The sequence below is a fragment of the Euleptes europaea genome, chromosome 9 (assembly GCF_029931775.1).
Source record: "Euleptes europaea isolate rEulEur1 chromosome 9, rEulEur1.hap1, whole genome shotgun sequence".
Classification (NCBI taxonomy): Eukaryota; Metazoa; Chordata; class Lepidosauria; order Squamata; family Sphaerodactylidae; genus Euleptes; species Euleptes europaea.
In genome coordinates this window covers 84,323,038-84,344,204 of record NC_079320.1, presented here as the reverse complement: position 1 = coordinate 84,344,204, position 21,167 = coordinate 84,323,038, and the positions used below count along the sequence as shown (strand labels likewise).

The window sequence follows — 21,167 nt, the reverse complement described above, 5'->3', positions numbered from 1 at the left end:
GGGACCTCTAACTGCTTGGTATGGAGAAGGGGAAGAGCGAAGCCGGGAGGTCGCTCCTGGAGAATGGTGGAAGGAGCCCTCGCTCGCCCGCACCCCCGTTCTCACCGCAGAGGAGGCTACCCTGCTACGCGGACAGAACCAGATGTTGGTTCTACAGAACCGGGACCTGCAGACTCAGTTGGAGACTCTGCAGAGGGACTTGGCTGCTGTTACGGGGGCTGTGAGAGAGCTCAGACAATCCTCGCATCAACCCCAAGCGTGGCCCACTACAGAACTGCTCATCTGTGGGGAGGCACCCACGCCCAGACGCCCTACTGCAAGCTGGGTACTCATTTTACCAACCTCAGAAGGATGGAAGGCTGAGTTAACCTTGAGCCAGCTCCCTGAAACCAACTTCCGTCAGGATCAAACTCAGGTCGTGAACAGAGCTTGGACTGCAGTACTGCAGCTTACCACTCTGCGCTACATGAAAAATACTGATAAGATATTTTTTTGAAATATGTATTCAGACCATCTACATATCTGAGTGCACATCCATAGCTGAAACAGCATTCAGAAAGTAGAACGTTGCCATCCCACAATTAATTTGTAGGGAAATGGTTAAAGGTCTACTTTTAAAATTTCTGACTATCTTCTTTATTTGGATCTTTCAAATATGAACAGATGATTCCTTTTGCCCTCCTCCCTCTACCCAGGAGGTCTAAAATGTATTGCTTTTAAATGCAGTTTTCTTCCACACAAGTGGATTGATAAATCAATGATCTTGTGTTGTTGTTTCCCTGAGTCACATTATCATGGGCTTTAGTTTACTATCTACCTTCAGTTGTCATGTTGTGTGAAGCGGCTTGGTTCTGAAAACCAACTTGCTTATGTTTTTCTTACGGCAGAAACTATGCCCAGGGTCTTGAAATCCTTGGAGGAATTTTTGTCTGCTTTACGACGCCGTTTTGAGGTCCACATAGGGGGGGATAAGGCGAAGATTGCCATGCGTCATTTGAGACGGGACCCGCTCAGTGAGTGAGTACACACAGGACTTTTTATCCCTATCATACAAGATACGGGAGTGGAGCTAAGCCACCAAGGTCCAGCACTTCCGTGAAGGACTACGGTGGGAAGTGCTGGATGGCTGCTTAACCTTGGGGGACCCTGAGTCAGTAGAGGAATGGATAAATTTGGCGGCTTTGGTGGAGAATCACAAGCTGACCCTTCAGTTCTCCAAGGATCGTCCATCGAAGGCAACCCCCGTGGCTCTCGCAAGAGGGGACAACGCATCGGACCTGCGGCGAGAGGGAAGACACTGAGGAGTCTCCAGCCTCGACAAGGAAGGGGCCGTTTCAGAGAAGGGGCTTGTCTCCAGTGCGGGAAGATGGGTCATTTTGCGGCAAAGTGTACCAGTGCGTTGACAGAGGGGGCAAGCACCCGAGTGGCCCGAGAGCAGGAGTCGACACCACCTCTGACCCTGAAGCGTAAGAGAGCGGAGGGGACGACCGGTCGCCGCGGAACGGCAGCCCTGCAGGCAGAATCCACATCGGATCCACACAACCTTCGTACTCAGGATATTTACAGAAATCCTTTGCCTGCAAAAAACGAGGATGGCCTTCTGTGAGAGAACCGGCATGGAGGGCACCCTCGGAAGAAACCAAATCGGCTCCGAATAGGGTGAGTGACCAGGGGGAAATGCTGCTACTACCTGTTGTGTTACGAAACCCCTGGAGAGGGGAACCGGTGGCTGTCATTGCTATCCTGGACTCCGGGTGTTCCCGGACCTTGATTGATCAGGTGGTGGTAGAACGCCTGAAAATTGGGACTCGAGAACTGGACCAGCCTTTACATTTCCATCAAATGGATGGTCCGGTCCATTTGCGAGGGGGTTTGGTCCATTTGCGCACTCGTAAGGTGTTGTTGGGGGTGGGAGACCACTGGGAACAGATCCACTTCACTGTAGTCCCTAAGATTTCCTACCCGGTAGTTCTCGGTAGCAACTGGTTGGCGGGACACAACCCAAGCATTGATTGGGAACAAAGGCGGGTTGTATTTGGAGCCCCCCAGTGTGAGAGACACGGCTGGGACAACTTGCCCAGAGGCGAGGGGGGAAATGCTGCCACTCTGGAGGCGCACACACTACCCCCGGAATACAGTGACTTTGCTGATGTGTTTGAGGGGATGGACTGTGACTTGTTACCCCTTCACCGCACGACGGACTGTGCCATCGAACTGATTAAAGACATTAAGCCGTCCAAAGCCCGAGTTTATCCCTTGAGTCCCCAAGAGAAGGCGGTACTGCGGAAATTCTTGGACAAGAACTTGGAGCGGGGATCATACGGCCGGCCAAGGCTGCTTTTTCTTCTCCCTGCTTCTTTGTGAAGAAGAAGGGATCTCAGACTGTGTGTAGACTATAGGGGGGTTAACGCTATTACAGAGACTAATGCTTATCCCATTCCCTTAATCCTGGACCTCCTGAGTACTCTCCAGGAGGGTTGTATATTCTCAAAACTTGACCTGGCGGAAGCCTACTACAGGTCCGGATTAAGGAGGGGGACGAAGCAAAGACAGCCTTTTCTTGTTGTTATGGTTTGTTTGAATTTTTGGTCATGCCGTTCGGTCTATCTGGGGCACCATCGTGCTTCATTCAATTAATTAATGAGATCCTGCATGATCTACTGTTTAAAGGGGTAATAGTTTATTTGGACGATATTCTCATTTACTCCAGGGACCCCGAAGAACACCGAGAGTTGGTGCGGGAGGTTTTGCGTCGTTTAAGGGAGAACCATTTGTATGCTAAGCTGTCGAAATGTGTGTTCAATCAGGACCAGTTGTCGTTTCTCGGATATGTTGTATCCCCCCAAGGGTTGATCATGGACCCCGAGAAGGTTCAGGCGGTATGGGAGTGGGAACCCCCCAGAACTCGCAAACAGGTTCAGCAATTCTTGGGGTTCGCTAATTTTTACAGAAGTTTTATCCAGGATGTCGCCCAAATAGTTTTATCCAGGATTTCGACCAATCACCAATTTGCTTAAAACCAAAGGGAAGGGGCAAGAGGCCACCTTTGCACAGTACCAGGTGCCTTAGACTGACCGGTGTCAGGTGGCTTTTGAGACTCTTAAGGAACGCTTTACCTCCGAGCCCGTGCTGGCTCACCCAGATTGTTCCAGGCAGTTCACCCTTCAGGTAGACGCCTCGGAGAAGGCGATGGGAGGTGCACGTCTTCAGAAGGATGACCAAGGGAGGCTTAAACCCTGTGCATATTTTTCTAAGAAATTCTCTGGGCCGGAGCTCAACTGGCAGATTGGAGAGAAGGAGGCCATGGCAATTAAGCATGTCCTCACGGTTTGGCAGCAGTTCCTGGAGGGGGCGGCCGAACCTTTTGAGGTCTGAACGGACCATCGGAATCTTGAGGCTATTTTGGGTCAGCGAAAGCTTTCCGCCAAACAGCTACGCTGGGCAGACTTTTTTTCCAAGTTTCGTTTCACCATTAAATACTTGCCCGGGAAGGAAAACTGCCTAGCCAATGGACTATCCTGAATGCCGCAATATGAATGTAAAGTCAAGTGGCCGGTGGGTTCTCTTTTTACATGGGAACACCTGGGTTTGACTCCGGAAGGGAATAGCGCCGGAGTTCTGACCAGAGCCCAAACCCGCGCTTTGGCGGAAGGGTCAACCCCAAGTCCCTCTCGAGAGGAGGCCGCTCCTGCCTCCTCACCCCCGGCGGCCCCCGGGGATCTTCCGAATACAGTCTCTGGGGAGGGGGGAATCCCCTCAGCAAGAGCGGGAGACCAGGGCTGAGGAGCCGGTTCAAATCTCCTCTCAAAAGTCGGATGCTGCTGTCTCCCGCTTCTGGGCAGTTCCGGAGAACCTCCCCGAAGCCGTCAAGAGGAGGTGGGGGGAAGCTCTTCGGCGGGAGCAGGGGGAAGAGTCTCTCCCGTCCCAGGCGACGGACAAGAATGGTACCCATAAGGACAAACACTACGTCCCCCTGGAGCTGCGGCAAGAGGTATTGGAATGGAGCCACAGTTCCAAAATGGGGGGGGGCACTTCGGGTTCGTGAAATCCTTGCACCTAGTAAGAAGGCAGTTCTGATGGCCAGGGATGCGCCAGGACATCGATGTGTTCATTAAATCTTGTTCTGTGTGTGCGACAAGCAAGCGCTTGATGGGGAAGCCCCCAGGATTGCTAAAGCCCCTAGAGACTCCAGAGGCACCCTGGCGGGTGATTGGGATGGATTTCATAACCGATCTCCCATCTAGCCAGGGGAAGACGGTTCTGTGGGTGGTCACGGATCTCTTCTCTAAGCAAGTCCATCTCGTTCCATGCGAAGGAATGCCATTTGCACACAAACTGGCTCGCTTGTTTGTACACCACATCTTCAGACTGCACGGCTTTCCGCGGAAGGTCGTGAGTGACAGGGGGTCCGTGTTCGTGTCTAAAATCTGGAAAGCGTTTTTAGGACTTGTGGGTATACAACTGGGGTTGTCTTCAGCCTATCACCCGCAGATGGATGGGCAGACCGAAAGGGTTAATGCAGTGGTAGAATGTTACTTGTGTTGTTTTGTAAATTACCACCAAGACAATTGGGTCGATCTGCTGCCTTTGGCGGAGTATGCCTACAATAACTCTGTACACTCTGCGACCGGTATAAGCCCGTTCAAAGCGGTCTATGAGATGGATTTCAGACCCTTGGGGGCCGTACCCCTCCCGCCGGACGGCGACCCCCCCGAGGTGTCAGTGTGGGCTAACACAGTGAGGAACACTTGGCTCTGGCTTGTAAAAACCTTGGAACAGGCGAAGGACAGGTACAAGGCGCAAGCTGACAAACACAGGGCACCACAGTGGGAGTTGAAGGTCGGAGAGAAGGTGTACCTCTCCACCAAGCATCTCAGGTCTTTACGCCCATGCAGGAAACTGAGTCAGAAATTTGAGAGACCGTTCCCAATCTCCCGGGTTATCAATGAGGTTACAGTGGAGTTGGAACTGCCAAAAACCTTACAGGGGGTGCACCCGGTGTTTCATGTGAGTCTGTTAAAACCCTCCCTACCGGCGCCCGGATGGCACCCCGAACTTGCAGCTGCGACCCCAATCATGGTGCAAGGGGAACAGCACTTTGAGATCTCCAAGGTATTAGACTCTCGGGTGTGGAGGGGCCAGCTGGAGTATCTCGTACATTGGAAACATCTGAATTCTGGTCACGATGAGTGGGTGTCCGCTGTACATGTACAAGTCCCCACCCTAGTAGCGGATTTCCATCACCACTACCCTGCCAAACCGAGAAACCCCGGGGGGGTGTCTTTGGGGAGGTGGAGTGTCAGTGAGGGCATGCAGTCGAGCCCCAGATAGCAAGCTCCATGTTTTCCCCACCACCACCTTTTGGTCCCGTGGGAAAGTCTCTTCAGTTTGGGAGAGAGGTGCTATAGCCAGAGGCTCCGATGTCTCCATTTCAAAGTAGCCTTCCTATTGTAAATCTACTCTGATCTCAAGGTGTGATTTTGCCGGAACCCTCTCTCTCTTGAAGTTTGAGAGAACTCTGGTGTTTTGCATTTCAAAGCCATTACATGTAAACAATTCTAGTGTGTGCATCCTATAAAGCTGATCTGTAAAACCTCCGTCGCCATTCTAACCTTAAGTTGTATAGACCACTGAACTCGTTTGCTTTCTAAATAAAACTTTTAAAAACTCTCTGCAACGTCTGGAGCAAAGTTTATTATTCCTGAGATGCAATGAGGTCCTGGAGTCTGACACTAGGTGATGTACCTCACACTTCTTATGAGAAGGAAAAATGGGAGGGGCCTAAAGAGGCCAGATTGGCTCCATAAGCAGCTCTGTAAAGATTTGAGAAATAAAAAAAGACTCATTTAGGAAGTGGAAGGAGGGCCTTATCCATGGAGGAATATAAACAAATAACTAGTGCTTGTGGGCTGAGTGTTAGGAAAGCTAAAGCTCAGTATGAACTTAGGCTAGCGAGAGATGCTAAACACAACAAAAAAGGGTTCTTTTCCTGTGTGTGTGTGTGTGTGTGTGTGTGTGTGTGTGTGTGTGTGTGTGTGTGTGTGTGTGTTAAGTGCCATCAAGTCGCTTCTGACTCATGGCGACCCTATGAATGAAAGTCCTCCAAAATGTCCTATCTTTGACAGCCTTGCTCAGATCTTGCAAATTGAAGGCTGTGGCTTCCTTTATTGAGTCAATCCATCTCTTGTTGGGTCTTCCTCTTTTCCTGCTGCCCTCAACTTTTCCTAGCATGACTGTCTTTTCCAGTGACTCTTGTCATCTTATGACGTGACCAAAATACGATAACAATCGTAAAAAGTCATTTTAGCTTCTAGGGTCAGTTCAGGCTTGATTTGATCTATAACCCACTGATTTGTTTTTTTGGCAGTCCACGGAATCCGTTACACTCTCCTCCAACACCACATTTCAAAGGAATCTATTTTCTTCCTATCAGCTTTCTTCACTGTCCAGCTTTCACACTCATACATAGTAATAGGGAATATGATGGCATGAATTAATCTAGTCTTGGTGACCAGTGACACATCCTTACAGTTCAGAATCTTTTCTAGCTCCTTCATGGCTGCCCTTCCCAGTCTCAATCTCCTTCTAATTTCTTGGCTGCAGTCTCCCTTTTGGTTGATGGTGGAGCCAAGGAATAGAAAGTCTTGAACAATTTCAATTTCCTCATTGTCAACCTTAAAGTTGTGTAATTCTCCTGTAGTCATTACTTTTGTTTTCTTGATGTTCAGCTGTAGTCCTGCTTTGGCACTTTCTCTTTTAACTTTCAGCAGTAGTCGTTTCAAATCTTCACTATTTTCTGCCAATAATGTAGTGTCATCAGCATATCTCAAATTATTAATGTTCCTCCCTCCAATTTTCACTCCACCTTCATCTAAATCTAATCCAGCTTTCCTAATTATATGTTCTGCATATAGATTGAAGAGATAGGGAGATAAAATACATCCTTGTCTGACACCTTTGCCAATTGGAAACCATTCCGTTTCTCCATATTCTGTTCTAACTGTGGCCTCTTGTCCAGAGTACAGATTGCGCATCAAAACGATCAGATGTAGTGGCACAGCCATTTCTTTTAAAACCAGCCATAGCTTTTCATGATCCACACAGTCAAAAGCTTTGCTGTAATCTATGAAACACAAGCTGATTTTCTTCTGAAATTCTCTCGTATGCTCCAGTAACCGATGTATATTTGCAATATGATCTCTAGTGCCTCTTCCTTTTCTGAAACCAGCTTGAACATCAGGCATTTCTCGTTCCATATATGGTAACAGCCTTTGCTGTAAGATTTTGAGCATCACTTTACTTGCATGAGAAATTAATGTGATGGTCCGATAGTTGCTTCAATCTTTTTTTTTTTTATAAAGATTTTATTTGTATTAATGAAGGGGTACAGGAAAAAAAAGGGAAGGGATAAAGCATTATAAGTATAAAACAATACACTGTTTAAAAAAAAGTTCAGATACATGCTGTGAGACTTTCTCTATGTTAATAAAAAAGAAAAGAAAAAAAAGATGTTGCAAAACCTCATTATATTATTCTACTTGTACTAATATTCCGTTATATAAGAGTCTAATGTTACTCACAGTCCTTTATAACAAATTAAATGTATTTAAACATCACATTTCATTCAGTTAGCTAGAGTTCATGTAATTGTAGAATGTCACCCACTTTTCTTCAAATTGCTCTGTGGATTCACTGGATTTTTGGTTTGTCTCAAAAGTCATCTTGGCCATACAGGCATATTCCAATAGTTTTTCTTTCCAGTCTTCTATATCAGGTATTAGAGTTTGTTTCCAAGTTCTTGCAAGAACCGTTTTAGCTGCTGTCGTAGCATATTTAAAGACGTCATGAAATTCCGACGGTAGGTTAGGGGGCACTATACTGAGAAGATAAGATTTTGGATCAATTGTTAACTTGATATTGAACATTGTCTGTAGTTCTTGATGAATTCTTTTCCAATATGTTTGTAACTTTGGGCATGTCCACCAGACATGAAAGTATGAACCATCAGTATCTTGGCATTTCCAACAGGCACCTCTTTTTCCAGGAGTAGTCATCTGAGAAAGCATGTTAGGAGTCAGGTACCATCTATAGAATGTTTTATACCAATTTTCTTTCACTTCTTGGGAGACGGTATATTTCATTTCAGAAGTACAAAGTTTTTCCCATAAGTCCATATTAATCATTTCTCCAAAGTTTTGCATCCATTTTATCATGTTGGTTTTCACTTGTTCTTCTTCTGCTTCGTATTTCAGTAGAAGCTTATAAATTTTTCCTAGTAGGTGTAAATCATTTTTAGAGATTATCTGCTCAAATTCTGTTAATTCACGAAATGGTTGAGGATAAAGAGTCTTTTTGTATGTTAGATCTCAGTTGTAAATAAGTTAACCAATTCAGTTTTTGGAAGTTTTCTTGAAGATTGGTCAAGGTCTTGATTTCTCCTGTAGACTCGATCATTTGATTATAAGTAAAATGGACACCCGGTTTTAGTTTAACATTGTCATGATAAGCTTCAACTGGTGACATTATAGATGGTGGAGAAGGACTTACTCTCTTTTTATATTTTTTCCATACTTTCAATAACACCATTTTAACATCAGAGTCTTCTGGTACTTTGTCTTTTTGAATTCTTGTTGATGTATCCCACAAAACTTTATGGAAACCTTGTCCAAGATCCGCTCGTTCCAAAATGAGATGTCTGGATATTGGGTATTTTATCCATTCTGCAGTCCAAGTCAGGCAGGCGGCATGATAATATAATTTGAGGTTGGGTAATGCTAATCCTCCTCTTTTCATCTTGTAACACTTTAAATCTTCAATCTTTGATGTCTCCTTTCTTGGGAATTGGAATGTAAATAGATCATTTACAGTCTGTGGGCCATTGTTTTGTTTTCCATATCTGTTGGCATATTCTTGTCAAGATTTTGATGGACTCTGTTTTTGTGTACAGAATAAGAATTCCTATGTACAGAGTAAGAATCAAGAACAAGGACATGATAAGCCCACTGCGGGTTTTGGAAAGTGAAATTGTAACAGGAGATGAAGAAAGGGTAGAACTGCTCAATTCCTACTTTTCCTCAGTCTTTTCTTGCGAGGGAAATGGTGCTCAACATGGCATAAACAGAACACATGATGAGGGAAGGGATTTGCAGCCTAGGATTGGCATTGGGGTAGTGCACAAACACCTAGTTTCTTTAAATGAAACAAAGTCCTCAGGGCCAGACAAATTGCATCCAAGGGTACTCAAAGAACTTGGACATATAATTTCTGAGACTCTGTCCATTGTTTTTGAGAAGTCTTGGAGAACAGGTGAGGTGCCTGAAGACTGGAGGCAGACAAATGTTGTCCCCATCTTCAAGGAAAAAGGAGGATCCTGGTAACATCAGTTTGACTTCTAATACCGGGATTTTTTTTTAACAAACCATCAAACAGCCAGTCCTTGAGCATTTAGAAAGGATGGATCTGATTACTAAGAGCCAGCACAGGTTTCTCAAGAACAAGTCATGTCAGACTAATCTTATCTCCTTTTTTGAGAAAGTTACTACCTTGCTGGATCAGGGGAATGCTATAGACATAGTTTATCTTGATTTCAGTAAGGCTTTTGATAATGTTCCCCATAATATTCTTGATGACAAATTGGGAAAATGTGGTTTAGATCCTATTACTGTTAGGTAGATCTGTAATTGGTTGACAGATAGCACCCAAAGAGTGCTTGTTAATGGTTCCTCATCCACTTGGAGAGAAGTGACTAGTGGAGTGCCAAAGGGATCTGTCCTGGGCCTGTGTTGTTCAACATCTTTACAAATGATTTGGATGAAGGAATAGAAGTGATGCTTATTAAATTTGCAGATGATACTAAATTGGGATGGGTAGCAAATATGGTAGATGAGAGAGCCAGGATACAGGATGATCTTGACAGGCTGGAGAATTGGGCTAAAACCAATAAAATGCATTTCAACAGAGATAAATGTAAAGTTCTGCTTTTAGGTAGGAAAAAATCAAATGCATAATTATAGGATGAGGGACACTTGTCTTATCAGTAGTGTGTGTGAAAAGGTTGTTAGTAGACCAAACATTGAACATGAGTCAGCAATGCGGTGTGGTAACTAAAAAGGCAAATGCGATCTTGGGCTGTTTCAACAGAAGTATAGTGTCCAGATCACGCGAACTGATGGTATCGCTTTACTCTGCTTTGATTAGACCTCACCTAGAGTATTGTGTTCAGTTTTGGGCACCGCAATTTAAGAAAGATGTAGACAAGCTGGAACATGTCCAGAGGAGGGCAATAAAAATGGTGAGGGGTCTGGAGACCAAGTCCTACGAGGAAAGGTTGAAGGAACTGGGTATGTTTAGCCTGAAGAGAAGACTGAGAGGTGACATGATAACCATCTTCAAGTACTTGAAGGGCTGTCATATAGAGGATGGTGCCGAGTTGTTTTCTGTTGATCCAGAAGGTTGGACCAGAACCAACGGGTTGAAATTAAATCAAAAGAGTTTCCGTCTTGACATTAGGAAGAATTTTCTAACAGTTAGAGCGGTTCCTCAGTGAAACAGGCTTCCTCGGGAGGTGGTAAGCTCTCCTTCCCTGGAGGTTTTTAAGCAGAGGCTAGATGGCCATCTGTCAGTAATGCTGATTCTATTACCTTATGCAGATGATGAGAGGGAGGGCATCTTGGGCATCTTCTGGGCATGGAGTAGGGGTCACTGGGTGTGTGTGGGGGAGATAGTTGTCAGTTTCCTGCACTGTGCAGGGGGTTGGGCTAGATGACCCTGGTTGTCCCTTCCAACTCTATGATTCTATGAAATAATGCAGATAATACATACCATGCTGAGATTACTACTGTAGATATGAATATCTAACAAATTCACATCAAGGACCCAATTAAATAAAATAGTATTAAAACATAGCTTATCTAAATATATTATATGAGAAACAATTAAGACCAGTAAATGAAATATGTACCCTAGTTTGATTATTCTTATATTATTGTTTTTAATCTTTAAGTTCTTCTTTAAGTTGTCTCTCTACCTGAAGGCACTGGGAGTGGCAGACAACATTTTAACTGCATGTATATTGGGGCATTTTCCTCCTAGGACTATGAGAAAAGGCTGCAGGAGAGAAATGTCGTTGACACCAGGGACCACCTGGATGCACACAGAGCTTTAGTTGCCAAGTACCTCCAAAAGGTGAGAATGAAATCAAAGCATCTGTCTCGTGACAGGAAGCTGTTTATTTTGATAATGCTGTGCTAATTCAAAGGGCCAAACCAGACAGTGGGCAAAAGATGTGAAAAACATTTTTCTTTATTCTGTTTTTGTTTTGTTTTTAACCGAAAAGCAACACTGGAGGGTTTGAGGGCCTGTTTAACCCTTTCTCACTCTGCTAGTTTTCCGCTCAGAAGTGTTCTCCCTGAGTGGATGTTGCCCTTTAAGGGGAAATATACAGGGTCCCTTACATCTTTTCCTGTGTGAAAAGAAAAGCAGCTGGTGGAAGATAGCATTGAGTGGGCAGAGAGCAAGAAGGGAAAGGATTAAGCAGCCCTGGCTGTACCCTCCCTGTTCCTCTGCTGAAACCAGCAACCTCCTGAAACTACTTTTAAGTTTTTTTTAAAGGCCGGGAATGCATCTCATTAATACTGTCTAGCTTGCTTCTAACACTGGACATTTCAAACAGTGCTTAAACGGAGTTAAAAATCGGCATAACCTGTTGCTGAGCATTAGCAGAAGAAGAGTTGGTTTTTATATCCCGCTTTTCTCTAACCTAAGGAGTCTCAAAGTGGCTTACAGTTGCCTTCCTTTCCCCCTCACTACAGGTACCTTCTGAGGTAGATGGGGCTGAGAGAGTTCTGAGAGAACTGTGACTAGCCCAGGGTCACTCAGCTGGCTTCATGTGGAGGAGTAGGGAATCGAACCTGGTTCTCCAGATTAGAGTCTCCCCGTCTTAACCACAACTCATTAGTAATGAGCCAGTGTAATTAATAATGAGCCAGTGTGGTGTAGTGGTTAAGAGTGGCAGTCTCTAATCTGGTGAACCGGGTTCGATTCCCCACTCCTCCACATGAAGCCTGCTGGGTGACCTTGGGCCAGTCACAGTTTTCTCAGAACTCCCTCAGCCCACGAGAGGCAGGCAATGGCAAACCACCTCCAAACCGTCTCTTGCCTTGAAAACCCTACAGGGTCATCATGTCAGCTGTGACTTGATAGCAATTTACACACACAATGATACAAAATAGAAGTCTATAAAACTAACAAATCTCCATAGAGCAGCTCTGGAGACCCTGGAAAAGCCAGGTGTTCACTTCCCATTATAAAAACAGCTTTTGGGTCTGGGAAAGTCATCGAGGATCCAGGGTAGCTTCCTGTGGTTCGGTAGCTTGCATATGGATGTAATGATTTTCGATTCAGAGGAATGGTTTTTCTTTTCTAGGTGAGGGAATCTGTAATAAGCCGGTTCCTGATTGCAAGGCACCATTTTCTTCTCTCTGATATGGTCCATGAAGAAGAAATCCTAAGTCTTGGGTAAGAAAGAAGATGTAAACCTAGATCTAAGCCACAACAACATGCTTGAAACCAGTCATGGTTTTTGCCTTTTGTTTTTCACCAACCCATGTTCCACCCATGACTCTCTTTTATTGTTTTAAATGACAGGATTTTGGCAGTTCTTGCAATCAGCTCTGCAAACAAATGATATTTGGCATGTTTTAAAGTAATGTGGATTTTGACAGTCTTCCTTCAGTAACTTGAATTCAGTAGCATCCAACAAAGCTTAGGATGAGCAGTTTGTTTGTTTGCTTTGCATTGGCATTTAGTGCGTGCTTACTTGACCCCCACTGAAAGCAAATGCAAGGTTAAAGTGACGTGTCAGAGCCATCGGGTTGCCAACTCTGGGCTGGGAAATTCCTGGCGATTTGGGGATGGATCCTGGGGAGGACAGAGTTTGGGGAGGGAGCTCAGCAGGGATATGATGGCAGAGAGTCCACCCTAGGAAGCTGCTGTTTTCTCCAGGAGAATTGAGTTCTGTAGTCTGTAGATCAGCTGTAATTGCTGGAGATCTCCAGCCCCCACCTGGAGGCTGATCACTCTATGGAGACATAACACAGAGATCCTGACTCGTGTCCTCGAGAAGGATAAAAACTTCACACCAGAGTCAAGCCGGAGTGGAGAGTCAGAATTGGGTGGGCACTTCTGGAGTAGAGGTGGGGAAGGCCCTGTGTGATCCTCCCACCTACTTAAAGGGACTCCAAAGGCCAGTGTGGTGTAGTGATTAGGAGCAGTGGACTTTAATCTGGAGAACTGGGTTTGATTCCCCACTCCTCCATGCAAGCGGCAGACTCTAATCTGGTGAACTGGGCTGGTTTCCCCAGTCCTACACATGAAGCCTGCTGGGTAACCTTGGGCCAGTCACAGTTCTCTCTGAACTCTCAGCCCCACCTACCTCACAGGCTGTCTGTTGTGAGGAAGGGAAGGTGATTGTAAGCCGGTTTGATTCTCCTTAAAGTTGAGAAAATCAGCATATAAAAGCCAACTCTTCTTTAGATGAGGCAGAAGCCGGGGAAAGATGCATTTGGGACAATTCTTGAGGGAGGGGAAAAGAAGCTGTCTTTAAGGAGGTGAATCTCTGACACTGATTAAGTGAAAATAATAGGGAATAGTTTCTTGGTGAGACAGGAGGGGAGGCAGCCAAAATTCCATCTAAAATTGCCACAACTCATTTGTTCTGTTAAAAAACTGGGCATGACTACTGATGTACCATGATTTTATGATGTAACAAACTTTTAGTTCTGTAGTAGGAACCAAAACCGTACCATCTGGTGAATGTTCAAGCCCATTCTGTTTCCGAAAGGGATGTTACTTGCTGTGTTTTATTAATGGAACGTCTGTCTTGCATTAATGCAACTTTCACAGAGTGTTTGTTTAAAAACCATTGCCATTGCTTTTGAATTTATGACTGTGTGTGTGCACCTAAAAGGCTCTTGTTTATGGGAAGCTGATTTCCTCTGTTTATGCATAGTGCTCTGAGCATTCCTGGGACTTTGCAGAGTACCAGCAGAAAGGCGTGACACTATTCCAAGGCGCTTGAGATCTAAGAATTGAGTACAGTGGATGCAAAAGAGGAAGGAGGGGAAGTGGATAAATGGGAAAGGGACAGCCAAATGTTTTAAATATGCTGTGCTTCTGAAGCTTATTATTTCTAAGCCATCTTATTACTTAAGGATGAGACGGAGGTTGTGTGGCTCAGCAGGGCTCACTTTTGGACGCTCACGCGTTGTTCAGAAGGTTCATCTGTATGATGCAAAAGTCTAGTGCTGCTTCTTCAAGATTGCACAAGAGACTCCAAGTGTAGAATATCCGTTCATCTGGGGAAGGAAATGTTGGAACAACAACAAAAGGGGAGGGGAAGGGGGGAAAACTCAACCAGTTAAGAAGAGGGAGCTTCAAAGGTTGAGCTAGAAAGTATAGCAAAATAATTATATTTATTACAAGGTGTACACTTTAAAATTGTTAAAAACAGAGGGCCTGTATTGCAGGCTACTTATAAAATTATCAGTTACAAAATTCTTATAGACAGTTGATATACATTCAATATAAATGACCAAATACTGGAACAGATGCATTTCAGCCTGAATTGGCCTTCCACAGTGATCATAAATACAAAAACTAATTAAAATATATCTGGAAATGCACCTTATGAGGTATTTTTATCAAATGTCTTGTGTGGCTTGATGAAAACACTTCACCCAAATTGTGGGTCTTGCCACATAGACAGTTGCTCACACAATCTGGTACAGAATTAACAATGTTTCTGGATGCATGTACTTCAACTTGTGATAAATTTTATTGGCCCCAAACCCCCCAATATTTTTATAAGGTAGGGGTTAGAGTGTTAGAGTAGGATCTGGGAGATCCAGATTTGAATCCCCCACTCTGCCACAGAAACTTGCAGGGTGACCTTGGGCCAGTCACACACTGTCAGTCTAAACTACCCCACAGGGTTGCTGTGGATACAGTGGAGGAAAGGAGAATGATGCAAGACACTTTGGGTCCCCTATGGGGAGAAGCTCAGGGTATAGCTGAAGCAACTAAATAAATACAGTTTTAGAGAGGATGAAATGTGTGAACTGTTGGGGCAGCGTTCCAAATAATCCTGCATGCCCTTGCTATATTTTAATGAACAGGTATTCTACAAACTATTTTAGGACTGCCCAGGGTCGTGGACGTATCTCGGGAGATTTTGTCCACATATGATCTCCTCCCAGTGCTTTACAGTCCTCCTTCTATGTTTCGTTTCACGCTGGGACTTCTTTCAAAACTTGCTAGAGAAGTAGCTCATGGTGTATACACTTCCTTCGCCGTGGAATAGACCACGTCCATATAGCTTTTGCTCAGTTTGTCAGTGCTTTTCTAGCTTGTGATTAGGTTTCCATGGTGGCTTTGTCTATAAAGTCATCCTCAGCACATGGGGATGCTTGACCTTGATGACATTTTGATGTTTGCGTTGTAGTCTGGGTATGCTGAGCTAGTTTGTTTTATGCATGCATTTTTTTGTTTGTTTTGTGTGAAGGTTAACGTTATTGCATGTATCCATGTATCTGTGGTTTACTCTTGTTTTTCTTTTTGTTCCACTTTGCCTTCTGTTAAGTTCTGGTGGCCCAGGGTATGTCATTACTCACATGATTGCTACTCTTCTATGATGGTTCTTGCTTGGTTATGATGCATGTATCCAAATAGGCATGTTTTGTAGAGCATCATCATAACATAGATGCTGAGTGCTTCTCCTTTCTCATATACTCTTTATTCCTTTGATGTATTCAGAATTTTTTTTTAAGTTAAAATATGTCTCGTGTTTTGTGATAACAGTAAATCATGTCTTACCTGTGCAAATCTCTTGAATTCTGCTTTTATGATTAGCATTTTGGGACTCAGTCTTTTTAAATTGGCGGAGCCAAAACGGCCCCTGAAACCAAGACGAAAAGAGAGGAAAAAAGTCACAGCTCAGAACCTCTCTGATGGTGACGTCTGCCTCTTGGTGAACATCATTAGAGCGTATGAGATTCCTGTAAGAAAGTCCGAAGGCAGGTATGAAACTTTCCCCTCTTTTTTCTGTTTCTTTTCTCTTTTTAGTATCACATTTTTTAGAATCAAGTGTATACATTTCTCTTTCCTGACAGGCATTCAGAATATTTCTTGCTATATCACCATGCTGAAAAAGGTGGCTTGGATCCTATGAACAAGTTCTGTGAGTGCTGAGTAGTCTCTGCTGCGGAGTATACTTCCTGTTGTACTGGCACTCATTGATCTTCCACAAACGGAAGTGCTAGTGAAAAATGAAGCACCATCCGTGGCAGAGACTTCCTGGCATATATGGATCTTGTTCATAGGCTCCAAGCTAATGAGCATGAGTGAAGAGAAGTGAAAATCTGATTTTATGCGTTAAATAGAGAAGAGTTTCTCAGTGCCTAGGCTTTTTGCTGACAGCGCTAGTTTTCTGTGTTGTTCTGATTCAGTCCTGATTCAGATATAGGCATGCACTTAAGAAGTCCTAGGTGTCTAGTTATCTTTCCTGTATTAGATCATATAACTCCTGGCTGGAGGAACATCTCAATAACGTTTCAGGTTCATTAAAAGTATAGTACGTAAGTAATACTATTAGAGAATCTCTGCTTCCATTTTAAGCTTTTATGAAAACATAACTGATGCATTCTTAAGTTTGTCTAAATTAACAGCAAATTCTATTATCCATAATTGTTACATAGATAATTAAGGGAGAGCAATTGCATGAGTCCATAAAAGCATTTTACCCCTATGATAAGGAGGTCACAGTCAATGAGCCTCTGCCTCTGAGAAGAAGCTCTCGATCAGTTCAATTTCCCATATTTATGGGATTTTCACATCATCTCCTAACATTACGTAGCTGTTCCCCTTGATAAGGTGTACATCTGGGTGTCGAACTCAATTGTTATGAGGGCCAGATATGACATAAATGTCACTCGGTTGGGCCAGGCCAGGCCTCACCAGCCCAGATCGAGAGTGGGCGGGGGGTGGGTGGCTGCCTTGGCTGGCTCACAGGCTGGATAAGAGCTCTCAAGGGGGCGGATCCGGGCCTTATGTTTGACACCCCTGGTGTACATTCTTGGTTCATTAACATAACTTCAAACACCATACAAGGCTATCTTTACTCAAAATAACTTCTTACAATATATAAAAAGTTAGTTCACTCTCGCTTCTTTTTATCCTATTTAAAACAATGATTCACATTTCTCATACACATACATGTCTTCTGGCCCTCAACCAATATTCCCATCCTTGATTCGTATCTTCCCTTTTGTGAAGTTGGACATTCTTGCAGTTCTCAGATGCTCTCTGCACCAGGCCTCAACAAATGGTAACTATTGATATGTGTTAGATGGTTCCTAATCTACAAAAGGTCATGTTACTTCTTTGTGTCTTGTCCCTCTCTAAAGCTATTCTGTTCTGGGTCTCTAACTCCTTTTTGGCATCTTTTGCTAAGAGGTCAAGTTAGCTTTGTTTTTGTACTAAGAGACATCTTCTATGTTTTTTTTGGTCAAGTCTGACAACTGTTCTTCTAGATTTCTGGCGATATCCATGACAACGTGAAGGTACATTAAATTTTGTAACCCCTTTCCACTCTGTAGCATTGCAGCCCAGACATAGTTCTGTTTTTGGGTGAAAACTAGACCAAAATTTCACCTTTTTCAGGGAAGAGTGTCTTCAAGGTACAAATGTTCATCATTGGTCTTCTATATTGGCACTGTGCATGTGCAGCCAGCTGTAGCAGAGAACTTTCTAGCTTCTGTAGACTGGGAAGGTGCCCCTCCCTCCCGGCATACACAGTCACATTTTCCAACAGAAACTGTCACACATCATGAGGAAGAGGTGTCATTTCCCCCTTGATTTTCTTTTTGCTGCCAAACTGAGAGGACTTACCTAGCTTTGCTTTGATCTTTTTGTCATTCTTCTTTGAATCACTTTTCTTTGTTGGGATGCCACAGAAATTACTGTTCAAGAAGTGTGCCCAGTGTGGGATGAAAATGTCCCAAACAGATGGGCACACACCTAGCGTTATTCATTTGGGTGAGTCGCACAGTTCCTGTTGGCATTACCAGCAATTATGCCCAAGGCGAGGAGTGACTTGGCATGAAGCCTTAAGGCTGCCCTCTGGGAGCAGGGTTTATTGAGCTCAGACAAGCTGGTAATAAAGTCATCTGCCGTGCAAGAGGATTCTTCAAGGCCTGACTCTACAGCATTGGCACGTTTGATTCCAACACTGGATCCGCATAGGCACTGGTCCAGGTCCCTGGATCTGACTGCCAATAACAGGAGTGCCTTGGAACTGCCTCCAAAGAAGGCTAAAATAAAGTTCAAGCACCTAGAGAAGTCTTTGGTTCTGGCCCGCCCAAAGCATCATGAAAAGCCTCCCCTCATTGTTCACTCTGAGGTCTCGGATCTGATAGTTTTAGAGGAGTATCCTTCGCTGGTTTCACAAACTCTGTCTCTGTATCTCCAAGTTACGGATGACTTGGTCAGAGGGTAAGGTTCTGCTGAGCATCCCTGCCCATTCCCAACCAGCCAAGGAGAGGGTCCTCTTGGTTCCACCCCAGCTGGTTCAGACCCACTTGGTTCCAACTCAGTGGGTTCCAATGGAACTGTTTCTGACTGAACGTTGATATGGGATGCCCTGGCTACCTTACTCATACTCACCCTATGGCCAGCCTTGGGGTGAACCTTTTCTGTCTCTTTCTGCTCATTCCTGCATTCTTCAGTTGGCTCCGTACCGAACCTTTAACCAGCTGGTTCCACCGTCTTTTCTGCCCAAGTAGTAATTCCCTGATTTGGAGGCTGGAGAGGAGGCTTCTAGTTCTGAGATCAGATTCAAGTTCCCCTTGAATCTATCATGTGATGAAGCAGTTGGGGACACAACACCACTCTCTCCTCAACAACAGAGCTTTATTATGGTCAACTGACCACTCACAGGAGAATTCAAAGTTCAAAAATGGCCATGCTTCCGGTAGCCAGAGAATACAAGACAGAAAACAAATACATATGGTTAAAATTCAATAGTATACATTAATAAACGGATACAATTATTGGTCTGTACTATCATGATTAGTAAAATCATGTTTACCCATTAAGAGCTAAAACAGAAGTATGTATCACTTTGGCCTTCCGTATATTACATACCAGTCTACAGAACCTGGCCACCTGATTTGTTATGTCTGGGGATTCATCGCTAAGAAGTAAATTTGCTCTATCTGCCTCAGAATAACCTGTACTTTTCTCTCGAGAAGAAGGCCCAAAATCAATCCACGCACCCCATTATAAAAGCTACACCTAAAAAGGATGTGTTCCACTGTCTCCACTTTTCCAGAGCCACATGGACAGAACCGGGATCTTTAGGAACTTCCCCTCCAAGAGAGCCGAGGGCAGGGCCGAACAGCATGCTAGAGTGAAGGCTCTCCTGATGTTGATTGCTTCTAGTCTCAACAGATTTTCTGCGGGGCAGGCTCGATATTTGGTGCACCACTCTCTCCAAATGAAGACCTTCGCTTCGACTCAGAACAGATGTTAAGAATGGTGAAGTCAAAATGGACCTGTTTTCCTTAAACCCTAAGCTGAAGAACAAGATTCTGTCAACACTCTATTCTGATGCTGCAGTATCTGTTGCTGTTCCCATGCTTGAGTTCTTTCGTGACATTGCTAATGGCATATGGGAAGGCCGTTCTACTTCAAGGAAGATTGAAAATGTATATACTTTTAAGCAGACTAACTACATGTCTCTATTCAATCATCCTGCATCTTCCTCTCTGGTGACAGAGAAAATTCAAGCCCGGCAAGAGTGCATTCAGCTCTTGTAGATGATGGCCAAAAGATTGATGCCTTGAGCCCCGAGGTTTATTCTGCATCTGCACTAAACCTGAGAATCGCAAACTATCAGACCATCATGGCTGCTTACGAGTTGTTCCTCTGGGAATGGATGTCATCAAATATTGACCTAACACCAAAGGATAAATGTGCCCTGGCCAAGGTGCTGCAAACAGAAGCCACAAGGCTTTCCAAACAACAGATAAAGGTGGGCTGTCATGTGGTCGATTGCTTCGTTCAATCCATGGTGTCGACGATTACCATGAGGCATTTTGAGTGACTTAAGTCAACTGCTCTTCCTTCAGACACCTGTGCTAAGGTAGAGGGCCTACCTTTTCAAGGTGACCAGCTCTTTTCAGCCAAAATGAATGACATTGTAGCTCAAATAAAGAAAAACAAGCAGGCAGCAAATTCCTTAGAAGTCACTGCAACTTCTTCCCAATCTTTCCGACAATGGTTCCCACCTTGACAACACTACCAACAGCAGCATCAGAGGTACCAGAAGGTAGTTCCTCAATTTTACATTTCTCACTGCTCCTATTCTGCTGTGCAATCACAGGGGAAGAGGAGATTGTCCAGACCAAGGGCTAAAAAGTGGCCTTTTATGCATGGTCCATTTCTGCTGGATCGGCTGCTCTCTAACTGCATAGTATTTGGAGTCGAATACTCAAAACACTATCCACAGGGGCTTCCTCCCCAAATAAATCCGAGAAGTACCTAATGATCAATTATGCATCCCCAGCAAAAATGCGGAGTTTCTGAACCACGTGTGAGTCCCTCCCCCCTGTAAATGCTGCTTTGTAGTTGGCTGCAGTAAACTTTTTTGAAATACGTCATCAGTTCCCGCCAGCCCCACAGCAGGATTCTTTCATTTGATCTGAACCGAGTGGCCGTTTTACAGCCAAAGCAGAGAAGGGTCCAGAGAACCTCCCCGCAACTATGCCAATGGCTTGGTTAACTGGCCATTACTCCTGAACACCAAGGGCCCTCTCGTCTATGTATTTGTGTAGCCTTTCTAGAGGACCTAATTCATTACACCTCTTTACACAGAGCCCAGATCTAAATTTCTCGGAGTGTTGCTAAAGGGCCTAAATCTTTTTCCAGATCCAAAGAAACTGCTCTTTCTCCTATCAGACACTAATCCTGATGTCTCCTACAAAGTGTCACTCTTTGCTTTAGCAGCCAAGAAAATCCGAGCTAAAGCTGTTTTTAATCAGGGTGTTTAACATATTTAATTACTAACTTCTTGGGGGGTCAGACTGTTTTAAAGTTATTTTAAAGTTATTTTA

At 44.3% G+C, this 21,167-nt stretch overlaps 1 protein-coding gene across 1 annotated transcript in view; it reads left to right on the top strand.

Moving 5' to 3' along the window:
* Positions 1 to 21,167, top strand: part of CC2D2A (coiled-coil and C2 domain containing 2A) — a 124,905-nt gene that overhangs the window by 70,355 nt on the left and 33,383 nt on the right. Inside the window, exons 20-22 of the mRNA XM_056855114.1 lie at positions 11,092 to 11,184; positions 12,425 to 12,516; positions 15,907 to 16,074. Coding sequence (XP_056711092.1) covers positions 11,092 to 11,184; positions 12,425 to 12,516; positions 15,907 to 16,074 — 353 coding nt within the window. The remainder of the gene's footprint in view (positions 1 to 11,091; positions 11,185 to 12,424; positions 12,517 to 15,906; positions 16,075 to 21,167) is intronic.